The 12,987-nt window shown below is 36.0% G+C and overlaps 1 protein-coding gene across 8 annotated transcripts in view; it reads left to right on the forward strand.

The window, feature by feature from the left end:
* The window catches only part of sema6cb (semaphorin 6Cb), a 171,168-nt gene that overhangs the window by 91,787 nt on the left and 66,394 nt on the right, over positions 1-12,987 (forward strand). For all 8 annotated transcript variants that reach the window (XM_032557983.1, XM_032557982.1, XM_032557981.1 and 5 more), the window contains 4 exons: positions 2,492-2,606; positions 4,235-4,292; positions 7,759-7,815; positions 8,060-8,161. In XM_032557983.1, coding sequence (XP_032413874.1) covers positions 2,492-2,606; positions 4,235-4,292; positions 7,759-7,815; positions 8,060-8,161 — 332 coding nt within the window. The remainder of the gene's footprint in view (positions 1-2,491; positions 2,607-4,234; positions 4,293-7,758; positions 7,816-8,059; positions 8,162-12,987) is intronic.

Raw genomic sequence — 12,987 nt, forward strand, 5'->3', positions numbered from 1 at the left:
ATTTTTTAGTTTTTTTAGTCATATTTCAACTTGCCTGTCACATTGCTGGTACACCTGAATATCCAAACTGAGTGACAATAAAGGACATTTCTTTTTAATACTACTACAGCTAGCAGCAGCTCTCTTTCGTCTTTCTTGTGCTTTTTGTACGTCTTTTTTTAAAAATTCTTTCTTGTTCTTATTTTGTTGAAAACTGAAGTTTTCAGAGTTGCTCAAATGAAGCTGCTAGCAGCGTGAACTTTGCAGGAGGATCTTGGACAGTCAGGAAATAAAATTGACGATGACTGCTATATATTCATTATATTTCACTTGAGATCATTCATTTTATTTGAATATCAGTGCAATTTCAGTGATAGCCTATAGAACCTAATGAAAAAAAATGTAACTGAGAGCCATAATAAAATAAAAACTTGAGAAAAGGTTACACTGCATAGTTTGACATCTCTGACACACTGTCTTTAACATAATATCCAAGAGAGTCATCTGTAATATCCTGTCATTGAAGAGGTCTACAGAAGAGGCCTTGGCTACCAACCATTATGACCCATAATTGATTTAAGAGGTGGCAGAGATGATGGCCCTCATGCTGTAATTGATCTATCTGGAGGAGAGGAACGCAACCATTAGCAGAAATAGCTGCACTAATAGTACTATATGTGGAGCTGCATCCCAGGTGTAATGAGAGCAATTTGTCACCTCTGGTTCAAGCAGGTGACGGAGTGGGACAAGGTCTCTCACAACTTTGACATGTCCATTATGAATCATAGTACTTTGTCTGAATCAAGTCTATGAAATCACACCTAAGTGACATCTCCATTTGTGAGAAATGGGACTATGTTAGCATCAGAATCTTGTTTGTGACAGATTGCGTGGACTGTAAAGTCAGCAAATCTTCTAAAGTGAGTGAAGATGTTATATCTTGAAACTTCCTTCATAAAAGTCAAAGCTATTTGGGGACTTTTCTTTGGAATTAGTTTCTTAGCTTGATGTTCTGAGTGGTCCAAGCATTTGACTGATCAAAGGGCGTGCCGCACAAAACCAATGACTGTATCTAATGATTCTTCTTTTATGTGGTCCTTTCCATCAAAACTCCTTCCAGCAAGTTGGCAGAACACATAATGTTCCTGCTCATCTACTTTGCATTACTTCAAAACAGCTTTTTTTTTTTAAATGGTGAGCTAATTCTCTACGGCGGTTAAAGCCATAGAGCGTATAGTATAATCATTCCCTGTGTAAACATGTTTTATAAGTAGCTTTCTGTGTAAATCTGTGTGACCTAAACATGTCTTCAATTATTATTTTTTTAGATCAGATATGAATTCCCAGGGAATGTAATGTACAGAGAACATTGAATAGTTTTAGCAAAGTTAATTTACATTTCTTTACAACAGGATTTTAATCTATAACTATTGACTTCCATATTTGATGTGGATGATGTCTCGGTGTTTGCTTTGAGGTGGGCCAATCTTATTTTAGCCTAAAGCACTTTCCTGTTGTTGGTAGATGTTTTTGTTTAATACGGACTATTTTCAAGGGACGTCAATCTGCTGACAGGCTGTCATTTTGTCATTTAAACTTCTGGACGCCATCACTCATTGTTAAAGCGTCTAGTGAGTTAATGTGAAGAAGAGATGGGGGGGAGAGTGAAATTTCCATTCAGTAGAAGAGGAAGGTAAAAATGAAAATCTGCTTTAATGGAACATGGAGCTGATGTATCACTCTTTCTATTTGCTCCAGCTCACTGGCTTCATCTTATCTTGCAATTTTTGTGCAACAGCACACTCAGATTTTTCTTATGCCTGAACACACCTTATTTCTCTCAAGTTGTATTGTACCTTTTTTTTTCCCTCTAGTGTCTGTGGATTCGAAATGTTCTTTTGCAAGGTGAAACTATTTAAATAGCACTCATGACTGCACCAAATTGAACTCCTGTGACCTCCGAAACAGATGATTGCTATTTTAATGCAAGTTGACCCAGACAGACAGTCTCTCCATTGAAATGATTTTGTTTTTGTTCCTTGTCTCTACTTGGCACAGACCCCAGGCGTGTCTGTTCAGAAACTCTTACCAGAAGCCGTTTATTTAAATCAGATTGACTTTGGTGACATGAGTGCCTAATTTGCAACTTAGGATGTCTTTTTTTTTTTTTTTTTGCTTGCTTATCCACCTCTACAAGTGCACATTAGCATACACTAAATGCCTTATTTTATGTGCAGAATAATCTAGATTTTCACCTTGAGTAGTAATTATACGGTGGATGAATATCTAGCTATTGTTACACATCTGCATTATTCTGATACTTAAAAGAAAAATATAGGGGGAAAGGCTTCCTTTTAGTTTTAATGTTGCCCTGTTTATTGTCATTTACATGTCATTCCAACTTTACATTACTACTGTAGGTTTTAATCTGTACTGAGATGTGGCTTTGCTATAATTTAATGTATTACGTCCACTGAAATGTTTCCTTTATTCCATCTTTTGACCCATGCAGCCTCGTACCTCTACCCCAGCTTTCAGGGGCTCATGTCGGACAACGACACTATCCGCTTGGGCCTGGACTTCCAGAGGATGCTGCGGATCAACCACATGCTTTACATCGCTGCTCGGTCAGTCTTGACTCTTGAATAAATCTAATTTAACTCTCTTTTGTTTGAAATTTTATTATTCTGGATCACCTCTATGTTCAGGCAAAGGAAAGCTGGCATTTAGGGTGGCTGCTAAATTGTTGTACCCTCAATCAGTCAGTTATTGCTTCTGATTAAATAGCTTTTTATTTTTTTCCTATTAAAAATATCCTGATAAGTGAGACATTATAACCATATTACTGTAGGTTAATTTTCATTTTTTTATATACAAAGTTGTGGAATGTGATGTATGTGAACACACAGAGGAGCAAACTTAAAACATAAAAACATTAAAAAAAGAAATGTTCTAATCTAGATCTATCATCTAAACTTAATTACCCACTAATACTGTAATCTTGTGATCCATGACAATTTAAAAAAAATGATGCTTCTTGTGGTTCTGATATCATTTAAACTCATATGAAAAACCCACAGAACTACTTCCAATTCCACCACTTCAATATTTGGCAACATCTTCTGTTGTCTTTAAATAACAAATTTTTAAAATGGTTCATTTATGGGCATATTCACATTTTCATAGAGCTGCTAAACCTGAGTCACAGACTTGTGAACTCAACAGAGAGTTGAGGGGAACAACATATTTCAGAATATAGCAGTAATTAAATTAAGAAAACAAACTTTAGTTGTTAACTCTGCAGCTTTAGTGAGGGGAAGACGTTAGTATGGCGTCTGAAAAATCATTCCATCCAGAACAACAGCTGTGAACAGCATTAATTAATAATGTTCAGATGTAGCTTTTCACCATATGTGTACAACAGAGATTGAAAAGACTAACACCAAATCCGGTTTATAGAAACAGGAAAATTCAATGCAGTAAGATTTTCTTTTTTCTTACTGCAAGGCAGCAGGGCCAACAACAAAATGTGACATTTTATGAACAGAGAAGTAAAGTTAACTTTATAAGTTTATCTCTTTGTAGTAATATGTGTACAAATGAGGCTGATAAGGTACTTTTTGAAATAGGAAGAGGATTAAGAAATATGATTAAATATGAAACTGCCTTTAAATTAGCTTAACTTTAACACCTACTCAGGTTTTTAATTTTTAACTAAATTTATTTCTGTTTCTGTGACACCTTTTGGCCAGCTAGAACCTTCACTAATCCTAATCTTCACCATTAAGGTTTCATTAGGTAATTTTCTAAAAGGCACAAGGTTTTTCCTTCTCCCTTTTGCTAAACAAGTTCTGCTTCAGCGTTTGGCTTCGTTCCAAACTGCAGCACCCCGCCTGCCAAGAAATCCATCTACAAAGGTATAGAGAGCCCTGATCTACGTAAATTGGCTTAATATTTTCCACAGCTGCAACATAGTGTGCCTCACTCCACTTAGTGAATCGTGTGGGTTTTGTCAATAGTTGGGGAAAAAACTTTCGTAAGGTTTTGAAGCCAAACTTTTTTTTTTCCACCTTCTAGATGATGTTTGTGTGAAGCTGGGATCAATCTCTTTGAGTGAAATCAAAGCTTGTTTCTTTCTTTGTGGTTGAACTGCTGAGATCAAAATATTATCAAAGTTTGTATTCAGAAAGCTTATAGAATGAATAAAGGCATGCAGAGATGACTGTTTTTTGTCTTAACTCACTCTCTCTTGCAGGGACCATGTTTTTGCAATCAATCTTGGCACCTCGTCTGAGCAGATAATCCCACAGCAGGTAGGAAAATATTTTCACTGCCATGATTGAAAATCTGCTTCTGCTGGTTTGCCTTATGTGATACAATGTATATGAAATTATTTTTTCAGTTTTTATTGCTGATTCTCTATCCCTCGCATTACACTTTGGGTTGGTAATTTTCCTCTTGCAAATACAATTTTTTTTACATAGAGATTGACATTCAGGTGTTTGATTTCATGATCTTTTAGAATTATTTACAACAATAATCCTTAACCTACGCTTGGTCACTTTTAGCCATTAGTGGCCAAAATTGGAATTAGCACTGCATGTATTTAGAAATACATGGTCCATTAGTATTTTTGATGTTCCGTTTACTGCAGTATCTACTTTTCTTACAGTGAATTGCTCTGGCTGACCATGTATTCATATGAAGCAATTTGCTTAAGTGCTAGGCTACTGTTTGCACCTTTGCTTCCTGTTTTGATATTACTCATTGATAATTTTTCTTAAAGTGCTGTTCCATTTTAATATGTCAACAAAAAAAGGTGTTGTTTGCTTAACTTTCACCTTTGCTTTAAATTATTCCATTGTGAGCATCATTCTAAAAGCACATCAATCGGTTGGGAAAATGTATGATGTACACATGATATCTGATGTACAGTACAGACCAAAAGTTTGGACACAACTGTGTGTCCAAACTTTTGATCTGTACTCAATACAGACCAAAGGTTTGGACACACCTTCTCATTGAACTCAATGAGAAGGTGTGTCCAAACTTTTGGTCTGTACTGTATGTCATGTCTACATCATATGCATATGCATATGCATATGAAAATAGACTTTATGTTTTAAACACTGGCTTAGCAAATTGCAGCTGGACAACTTGTACATCAACTTTTGACCTTGATAATGCTTCAAGTCAAAGCTGTCATTGCGCAATCAAAGTTTGCAATATTGCAACTGCAAAGGATTACTTTAATGCGGTTTTAGTAAGATGATGTATTTTAGATACCATGCATTCAAAATCTACATGTCGACAATAAAATTAGCCAGTTGGAGGGACGAAGTTAAATAATGGTTGATGCCCACACTAGATCTGATTGATGTGGCTGAGATGCTGAAGTCCACAGAAAATGGTGGGGTCATTGTAATGATGGGAAAGAAATAAAAGAGGAAGATGGGGATGTATTGTCATCAATATTGTCATCATAGTATTAATAATAGTATCTCAGTGTTATGCATAACATTAGCAGTATGCACTGTGCGTTGAGAATAACTAGTGTTTTTTTTAAAGGTGGGGAATGGAGCACCCCGAGTTATTTATGCAAGGCATTTCTGACTTTTATTTTCCTTTTTTCTTTCTGAATCGTACTGTTTACACAAAAAAGCAAGTTCTTGTAATGTTTGAGCCTGATTATTTTCTACCCTTTGCCTTCTTTTTCATTCATGTAGTAAGCAATCTCTCTCCAGACATGCATCTACCACAAATGAAATTGTGTTGTTGTTGCTTTTGCAGTGCCTTGTTCTCCCCTATCTGAATCTCATTTGTCAAACATGATTGCACTTAAATAAAGGCTCTCTGAGGTCTGAACTTTTTGTTTGCTTGTATTTAGATTAGCCCCAAACATGAATATTTGTTTCGATAAGGGCACTACTTGATGTCAAGGATGATCTAAGCTGCTGATTTGGGTGAAGGCTGTTGCACAATGAAAATGGGAACTTCTAAGCACTGCAGTGTTCTCCTCTTGTGCGAGAAGCTTAGTATTAAATGTTTGAACGTGATGCATTCTTTATTCATTCACTCAAACTTCTCCAGCCTCCAATATAGCGGCAGCAACTGAGTGGAAAATTATAAAGCCTGTTCCCTTATTCTCCTTCTCATTCTCCTTTCTTTCTGTTATCCATCTCCGCTAGATCATTAGTGTGTGACTGACTCATACCACCAGAAAATGGTATGTCCTCATCACAGATCCATTCCCTTTATGCAAGCTCATTTTAAACCGCCTCTTCATTTTTCACACCAGGCGTTCATTCACGTTCTCCCCTTCATTGATCTCCCCTGGTTTGAGTGGCTGTATGTTTTTATTAGTAAACCAAATCGAGCTTAAAGGAGACCAGAAATATTACCATAGTGCTGACTCCGACTGAATTGTATCAGTTCTTTACAAAACTAAATCAGAGTTGTGTTGAGAAAACAATTATGAAATTATAAACTCATTTTTTGCAAATGTTTATCATGTTTTGTGCATCAGCAGGGAGTTAAATAGATATTAACTCAAAGTACAGGAGCCTTGTGGTATCATTTTGTTCTACATCTGGAACCAGAGCTGAACCCTGCATTCCCTGTTTTTTCTTCTGCAGCTTTGTTGTATTTATACCAATCTCGAGACAAACAGAAGAAAGAATGAAATCTAAAGGTGTTGACAATAACTCAGGAGTAGGATCTAAAAGTGGCATTCTCTTTATATATTTTTAAATAGCCTTCAGCATTTAATTTGCTGGTTGTGAGATTTCTTTTTTAATAAAAGCATATTTTATCTCTCAGTAAAATCAAAGGTGAGGTGTTTCCACAGAAAAGACAGATTAATTGAACTGTTTGACTGATTCTTCACAAAAAACAAGTAATTATAAATGTGAAGTTGCATAATAACTGGAGGCTAATTATTTATAACGCATTTAAATGGATTCCAGGAAATCAGTTTGTTTTATCCTGGATAAAATTCAGGGATATTTAAAAGAAGTGATGACTGAGCAACAGCGGTTTTAACCTACAGACTGGAAATGGCTTTTCATGGTTGGGGGCTGTTCCAACACACCCTATCATGTCACTGAGGAAGATATCAAACTCTGTCTGATCATATATTGTTATGAGATGTTGGCAGAAATGGAGCTTAATTGACGCAGACATGTAGACAACTGCTTGAATTCTCAGAGGAATGCAGGAGGTTCGGAGAATTTTATCCGTAAATTAGTCGACAGTGAGGCGGAATGCCTTAATCCTTTGGCTGGCAAAGCTTGTTAACAAGTTGCTGGATCTTTTTTGTACCAGCTCAGCATGTATGAGGCTGTGATACAGAAAGTGTGAGTTGTTTTCATGTCTACAGATGGAGGGCAGGATTGTTTTTAATTTGTTTTTGGCCAGAAGGTTAATTGGGATTAATTGACTCCTCTTCATATAGGCTGTAAAGTGATCTGAGCTTCCTTTTTTGCAGTCTTTTGTTTCTCTTGTATTCGCAGCCTCACGGATTCGCTCTTATCTCCGAGTGATTTTTATCTCTGAGGAGCCACAGTGTTTGGCTGCCCACTGATGAGCCGCTCAGGCGCTGCGGGGGTCCCTGATACTTCCCTGTTTGTTTTTCCCCACAACAGTTTTATTGAAATTAATGAGATTTTTATCACAGCGGTCTTGTAATGGCACTTGAACGACTAGGAGCGACGGAAGCTGAGATGGTGAGAAAGAGTCTTGTCTTTTGAGCTGACAGTTGGCTGTCTTGTTGTTTTCCAGAAACTGACTTGGAAGACGAAGGATGTGGCGAAGTGCACTGTGAGAGGGAAGAACAGCGTGAGTATCATCATCTAGAGAAATATATTTTCATCTCTCTACTTGTGCTGTTGGTCTGATTTCTCCTGCAGTCCTCCTTGGCCCATGTCTGTTTTCAGCACAGTGACAGTTTGCACTAAGGAATCTAAAGATTAGAATAATGTGCTGTTAAGCAGTAAAGTTGTTTGTGTCTTGCAGGAAGTTGCTAAAACCTCATTTGATTTTATTGCTTTGCAATAACACTGAGCTTATCCCCTCCTGACAGGATGAATGTTACAACTACATCAAAGTGCTGGTCCCACGCAATGATGAGACTCTGTTTGCCTGTGGCACCAATGCCTTCAATCCCACCTGCCGTAACTATAAGGTAGGTTACTGCACCGCTGTGTGCCGACTGCTGGCCTCAATTACAGATAAGTGATCTTTTTGGGGCCATAATGAGACACTGTGTTTGTGGCAGTGTCCTTGCATGCTCTCAGTTGCACTGTGTTATTTTTTCTCTCTTTAAATGGAAATGACACACTTTTGCCACATTAGTGTTGCCCTGCCTTTATGTGAAAATACCATTATCCATGATATAACTCGTATGTTCAGGTCACAGACAGATGCAACGGGTTCATTTCCTTCCAAATGTGAAGTTACAACAACACAGCTGGATAACAGAGTATAAACTTCCTCTAGACAACTCAATAATATAAACTTTGGTACAAACCTACTATTGACACATTATTTACATGTGTAAGAATTGACTCGACACAATGAGCACAACTTTTAGCAGCAAGGTTGATGTTGGTAAATTTGTTTTAGTAAATGTTGAAGCAGACAAGCAATTTTTGACAGTTTGGGATGTAGATTCAGAAGCATTTTTATTATATCTGTTTGAACTTTCTGTGTAGAGAATACTACATATTTTGCATATTCATGTTCAGATAGGATTTGGCTCTTAAGTCTTTCACCTCGGGATTCTTCCTCTGTATTGGTGATGTTTTTCTTTTTTTAATGTTTTCTCTTTAAGAATTTTGTTGGCTCTTGTGGCCTTTATTTGATAGTGAAGTGACAGGAAAGATGCTTCACAAAGTAGGTAATTAGCCCCTCTATGAAAGCATAACCTTGCCTTCAGTCAAATTTCGTGATGTAGACATCAACAAAGCTGTAGCGTTTTAACCAGTAGCAACATTTAATTGCAGTAGCCAACATTCAAACCAAAGAAGGCTGCACTGAGACTGCTTTTTGGCAAAATATTGCAGATTTAAGCACAGTCACAGTATGAACAAACATATAAAGGTAGCACACTTAAGAACCCATTTAGACAGCTTATCTGCAAAAAAAGTTGATTTGGATAATATCTACTCTTAAAAAGTGTCTGCTTTGGATGTATGTTGGCTGTTCAAGTGCTTTTAAAGAAGCAGGATTTATTTTGATCATCTCTAGCTTACAGCCTAAAATACAAAAAACGCAGTTTAATCAAAGTGGCCTTTTGCATTCAAATGAGAAGTTAGAAATCACTTGTAAACCTCTAGTTTCTACCCTGCGTTTACTGTGGTTTTCTGTAGACTGGGTAAAAGCAATAACTAATACTGAAATCTGATGATAAAGTCTGTCTAGTAAAGATCTTCATTATAACAAACTCCTTGTTTTTATTTAACCATCACCGCTATTGTTGTGCATCTCTGTGGCCGATGCAATGCAAATCTCAATATGATGCCAGCAACCTGATTACTTTTAGATACATAAACAATAAAAAGCTAGTGGGGTCCTTAAGTCTCTATGAAAATATGGTTTGTTTTCTTATTTTGGGGTAAACTATATTAATTCAGTTTGAGTCAGTGACAAAACAAAGCAAAAAGGATATTATTCAGTTGAATATACTTAAGTAATTACCTTACAAATTAAAAAATTGTTTCACAACAATTTTGTGTGAAATTGTTATGATTTCACACAAAATCGTATTTTGTATGTACATTAATACAATTTCACATAAAATTGTATAAATGTATCAATTTGCATTCATACCAATTGGTGTGAATGCAAATTGATACATTTGCATTCAAATGCAAATGTATCATTCATACCATACAATTGGTATGAATGCAAATTGCATGAAAGGCATTCATACAATTTGCAATCCAAAGGTCTTCAAAAAGGTCCACCAATTGTAGCCATGTTTGGAAAACCAGAATTGCAAAAGAAAAAACACTGAGCTTAAAGCAAAACTATAAATCCACACTGCAGATGTAATTAACATTAATTTACTAACCCAGCAGTAAGTAGCAAAATGCATTTTCTATATCAGGAACATAAAAGTATAAAGTCAGTTTACTTTCTTCCGCGCCTACTTGTTTTATAATCTATTAAAGAGTCAATGTTGCTTTAAGTTTGAGGCAGTATCACTTATGAAATTAACTGTAATGACAGTAAGGTTGTTCAGCTGTGCTTAAAAGTTTGTTCCAAGGCTCTTCTGGGACATTGAGGAGGTAATGAAAAATAGAGTAATACATAATTTAAATAAAACAACATGGTAGACGTATTGAAGGTCTTGTTCTTAATCATTGTATGGCTTTCCAATCTGACTTTTTTTTTTATTTGTTATGGAACAGATGTCATGACCTTCTGTAATAAAGGTCATTACATATTTAGCCATCTTGAAATTAGCTGGGAAATAGTTGCTCACCCATTTTGAGCGTCTTTGTCAAGGACAAGTTTGAAACTGAGGCAGGTAAAGCTGACGTAAAGCCCGACCGCCACAAATAAATCATACTTTCATCAAACTTACATTTCTGTATTTCAATGTCATTTTTAATTGGTCCTATGTAACATTTTAATCTAATAAATGAAATGTCATATTTTTATTATATATAATTATAAAATAATTCTTATTACAATCTTCACTCTGTGTGTAATTAATCCTGTACAGCTAAAGAGAGCTTGACTGATTTCCCCGTAACATACCTGCCTGTCTATCATAGTTTTAAAGGCATTCATACAATTTGCAATCCAAAGGCTACTTAGTGGAAGTCTGTTGACACATTATGTTAACATTAGTTTATAGAAAAATTTCTTTATTGCTCAATAAGGATCTAGCAAAGGTTTTTATTGTTATAATTAGATTAGACAACTTAAACATTCTCCCACTTTATTGAGAACATCTTGATAGTTTGGGAGACCTGAGCAACAAAAGCTAATGTTATAATAAATCTCCTGTAAAATGACACCCACAGAAGCCGCTACAAAGTGAGGTCGACCCACGGTCTTTGCAGAATTTGTCATCTTGAAATAAACTCTTTCAGTCAGCACTTCAGCCTCCAAACAGCTGTGAACTCATACTGACTATGTGCATATAAAACAACTGATTTAATGTATTTACAGGAAGGATTCCAACACAAATTCAGCACTTAAACAGAGAAACTCTTCTCAAGTGTTCGCATCAACAGACTTTCTTGTTGGCATATATGAAGCATCAGATGTTTTTAGCTGAAAAAAGTGATCAAGCGGTTATTTTGATATTAGCAGCAGGTCAGCACTGATCACACAGATGTGGGTGTCATATTTATGTTTTACATGGTAAGCTGACGTTTTGTATTTTATGTTGGTGAAAAATATGTTGGCTCAACAAGACACGGGGAGAAGCAATCTGTTGACAGAACACAGAATACGCTGATGGTTGCTCCTTTTACACCTCTGGCATGATGAAGCTGAGGGTGGAAAAGGACGAAGGAGAAAAAAGTAGGAGTGGGAAAAGCAAGTTTGCGCCAGTTTCACCTCAGCTTTATTTACCAGTGACCATGCCTGTAATAAATCACAGGCGCTGCTGGTTAAACGAAATAAATTTTCTTTAATTTTGAATCGTCCCTAGATGAGTTCCCTGTGAAAAACTCCTACGGTTTGATTTTTGTTGAATGAAATCCAGCATGACGTGGCCTTGGAAGTGACATCACCCGTCTGGACTATGATTCATGCCGGAGCATTAGAAGAGGGAGTACAACTCATGCAACACAGTAAATCTGATGGTGCAAAGGAGTCTGAAAAACAAAAAAATGCAAAAAAAACCTCCCAGTTCAAAATTTAATTTTCCCACATCCTCAGTGAATTGGCCCAGTTTAAAGTAAGAGGTGATGAGAATCTGTGCTTCCTCCAGCTTTCAGTGGCTTTACCAGGAAGATGAGAAGTTCACTGGAATGAAAATGTTTTGTTGATAAAATTATCAAAAAATATGGCATTTCACAGTGGATATTAAAGGTAGCAAATGTTTAACATATATCTTTTGGGGGGTTTTTTTAGATGTCAGCAAGGAGCATTTGTGAAAATGTCTCAATTATGGTACCCAAAATAAGGATGCATTTTTTTGTTTCCCAGCTTGTCACAAGTGAATGAAAGGCACAGGTGAAGAGTTTGTGTAAAACTAATATTCAACCTTATATTGGGTTGAGGAGACGTAGATGTTTTGTTTCTACTTCAACACCTAATGATTTAAAATTATTTCTTTCAAATTGCTCCTAGTTTACCGTAAAAAAAAATATAGCTTGTCAGAAAATCATAATCAATTGAAACACACTGTAAGTGAGATTTAAGCATTTCTGTATGTACCTAATAATACTGAAGAAGAGTTTGTGTGAAACTAATATGAAATAAATAAAAAAAGAAAGATATGAACTAATGCAATAGTTAAAATACATGCATATGCAACAGTTGCAACTTTCTAAACATACACTGAAAACCCTTTTTGTTACAACTGTTGTGTGAAGAATATAAATCCTGAGACAATCATATTTTACTTTGAATTGAAAGCTTTAATCATGCCAACACTGTCTCAAACAATTACTTACAAACTGAACAGAATCAGGATTTTTGCGTATGATTATGTCCCTACCTAATGTGTGGATTTGTCTCTACTTGAATATTTAATCCTAATGTGTTTGCTGAACCTCTCTTCACTAAATATATCATCTCTACCTACTATTTATATATAAATCACATTCTCCATCAGTACTATAATGCATATGAATTGCAAAAATAAATATTTTAGGATAAATAGTTATATTAAGTTCTCATTCTCAAAATGTTCTCTATATTCATACCTTGGAGATCCATCTGCAGCCCCACATCTCCAGGCGTAACAAAGCTACCTTTGCTTGTCTTTCATCTTCATCTTTTGAAGATTTCTCTCCAAATATTCTCTATTAATCCGAGTATAGC

The sequence above is a fragment of the Xiphophorus hellerii genome, chromosome 3 (assembly GCF_003331165.1).
Source record: "Xiphophorus hellerii strain 12219 chromosome 3, Xiphophorus_hellerii-4.1, whole genome shotgun sequence".
Classification (NCBI taxonomy): Eukaryota; Metazoa; Chordata; class Actinopteri; order Cyprinodontiformes; family Poeciliidae; genus Xiphophorus; species Xiphophorus hellerii.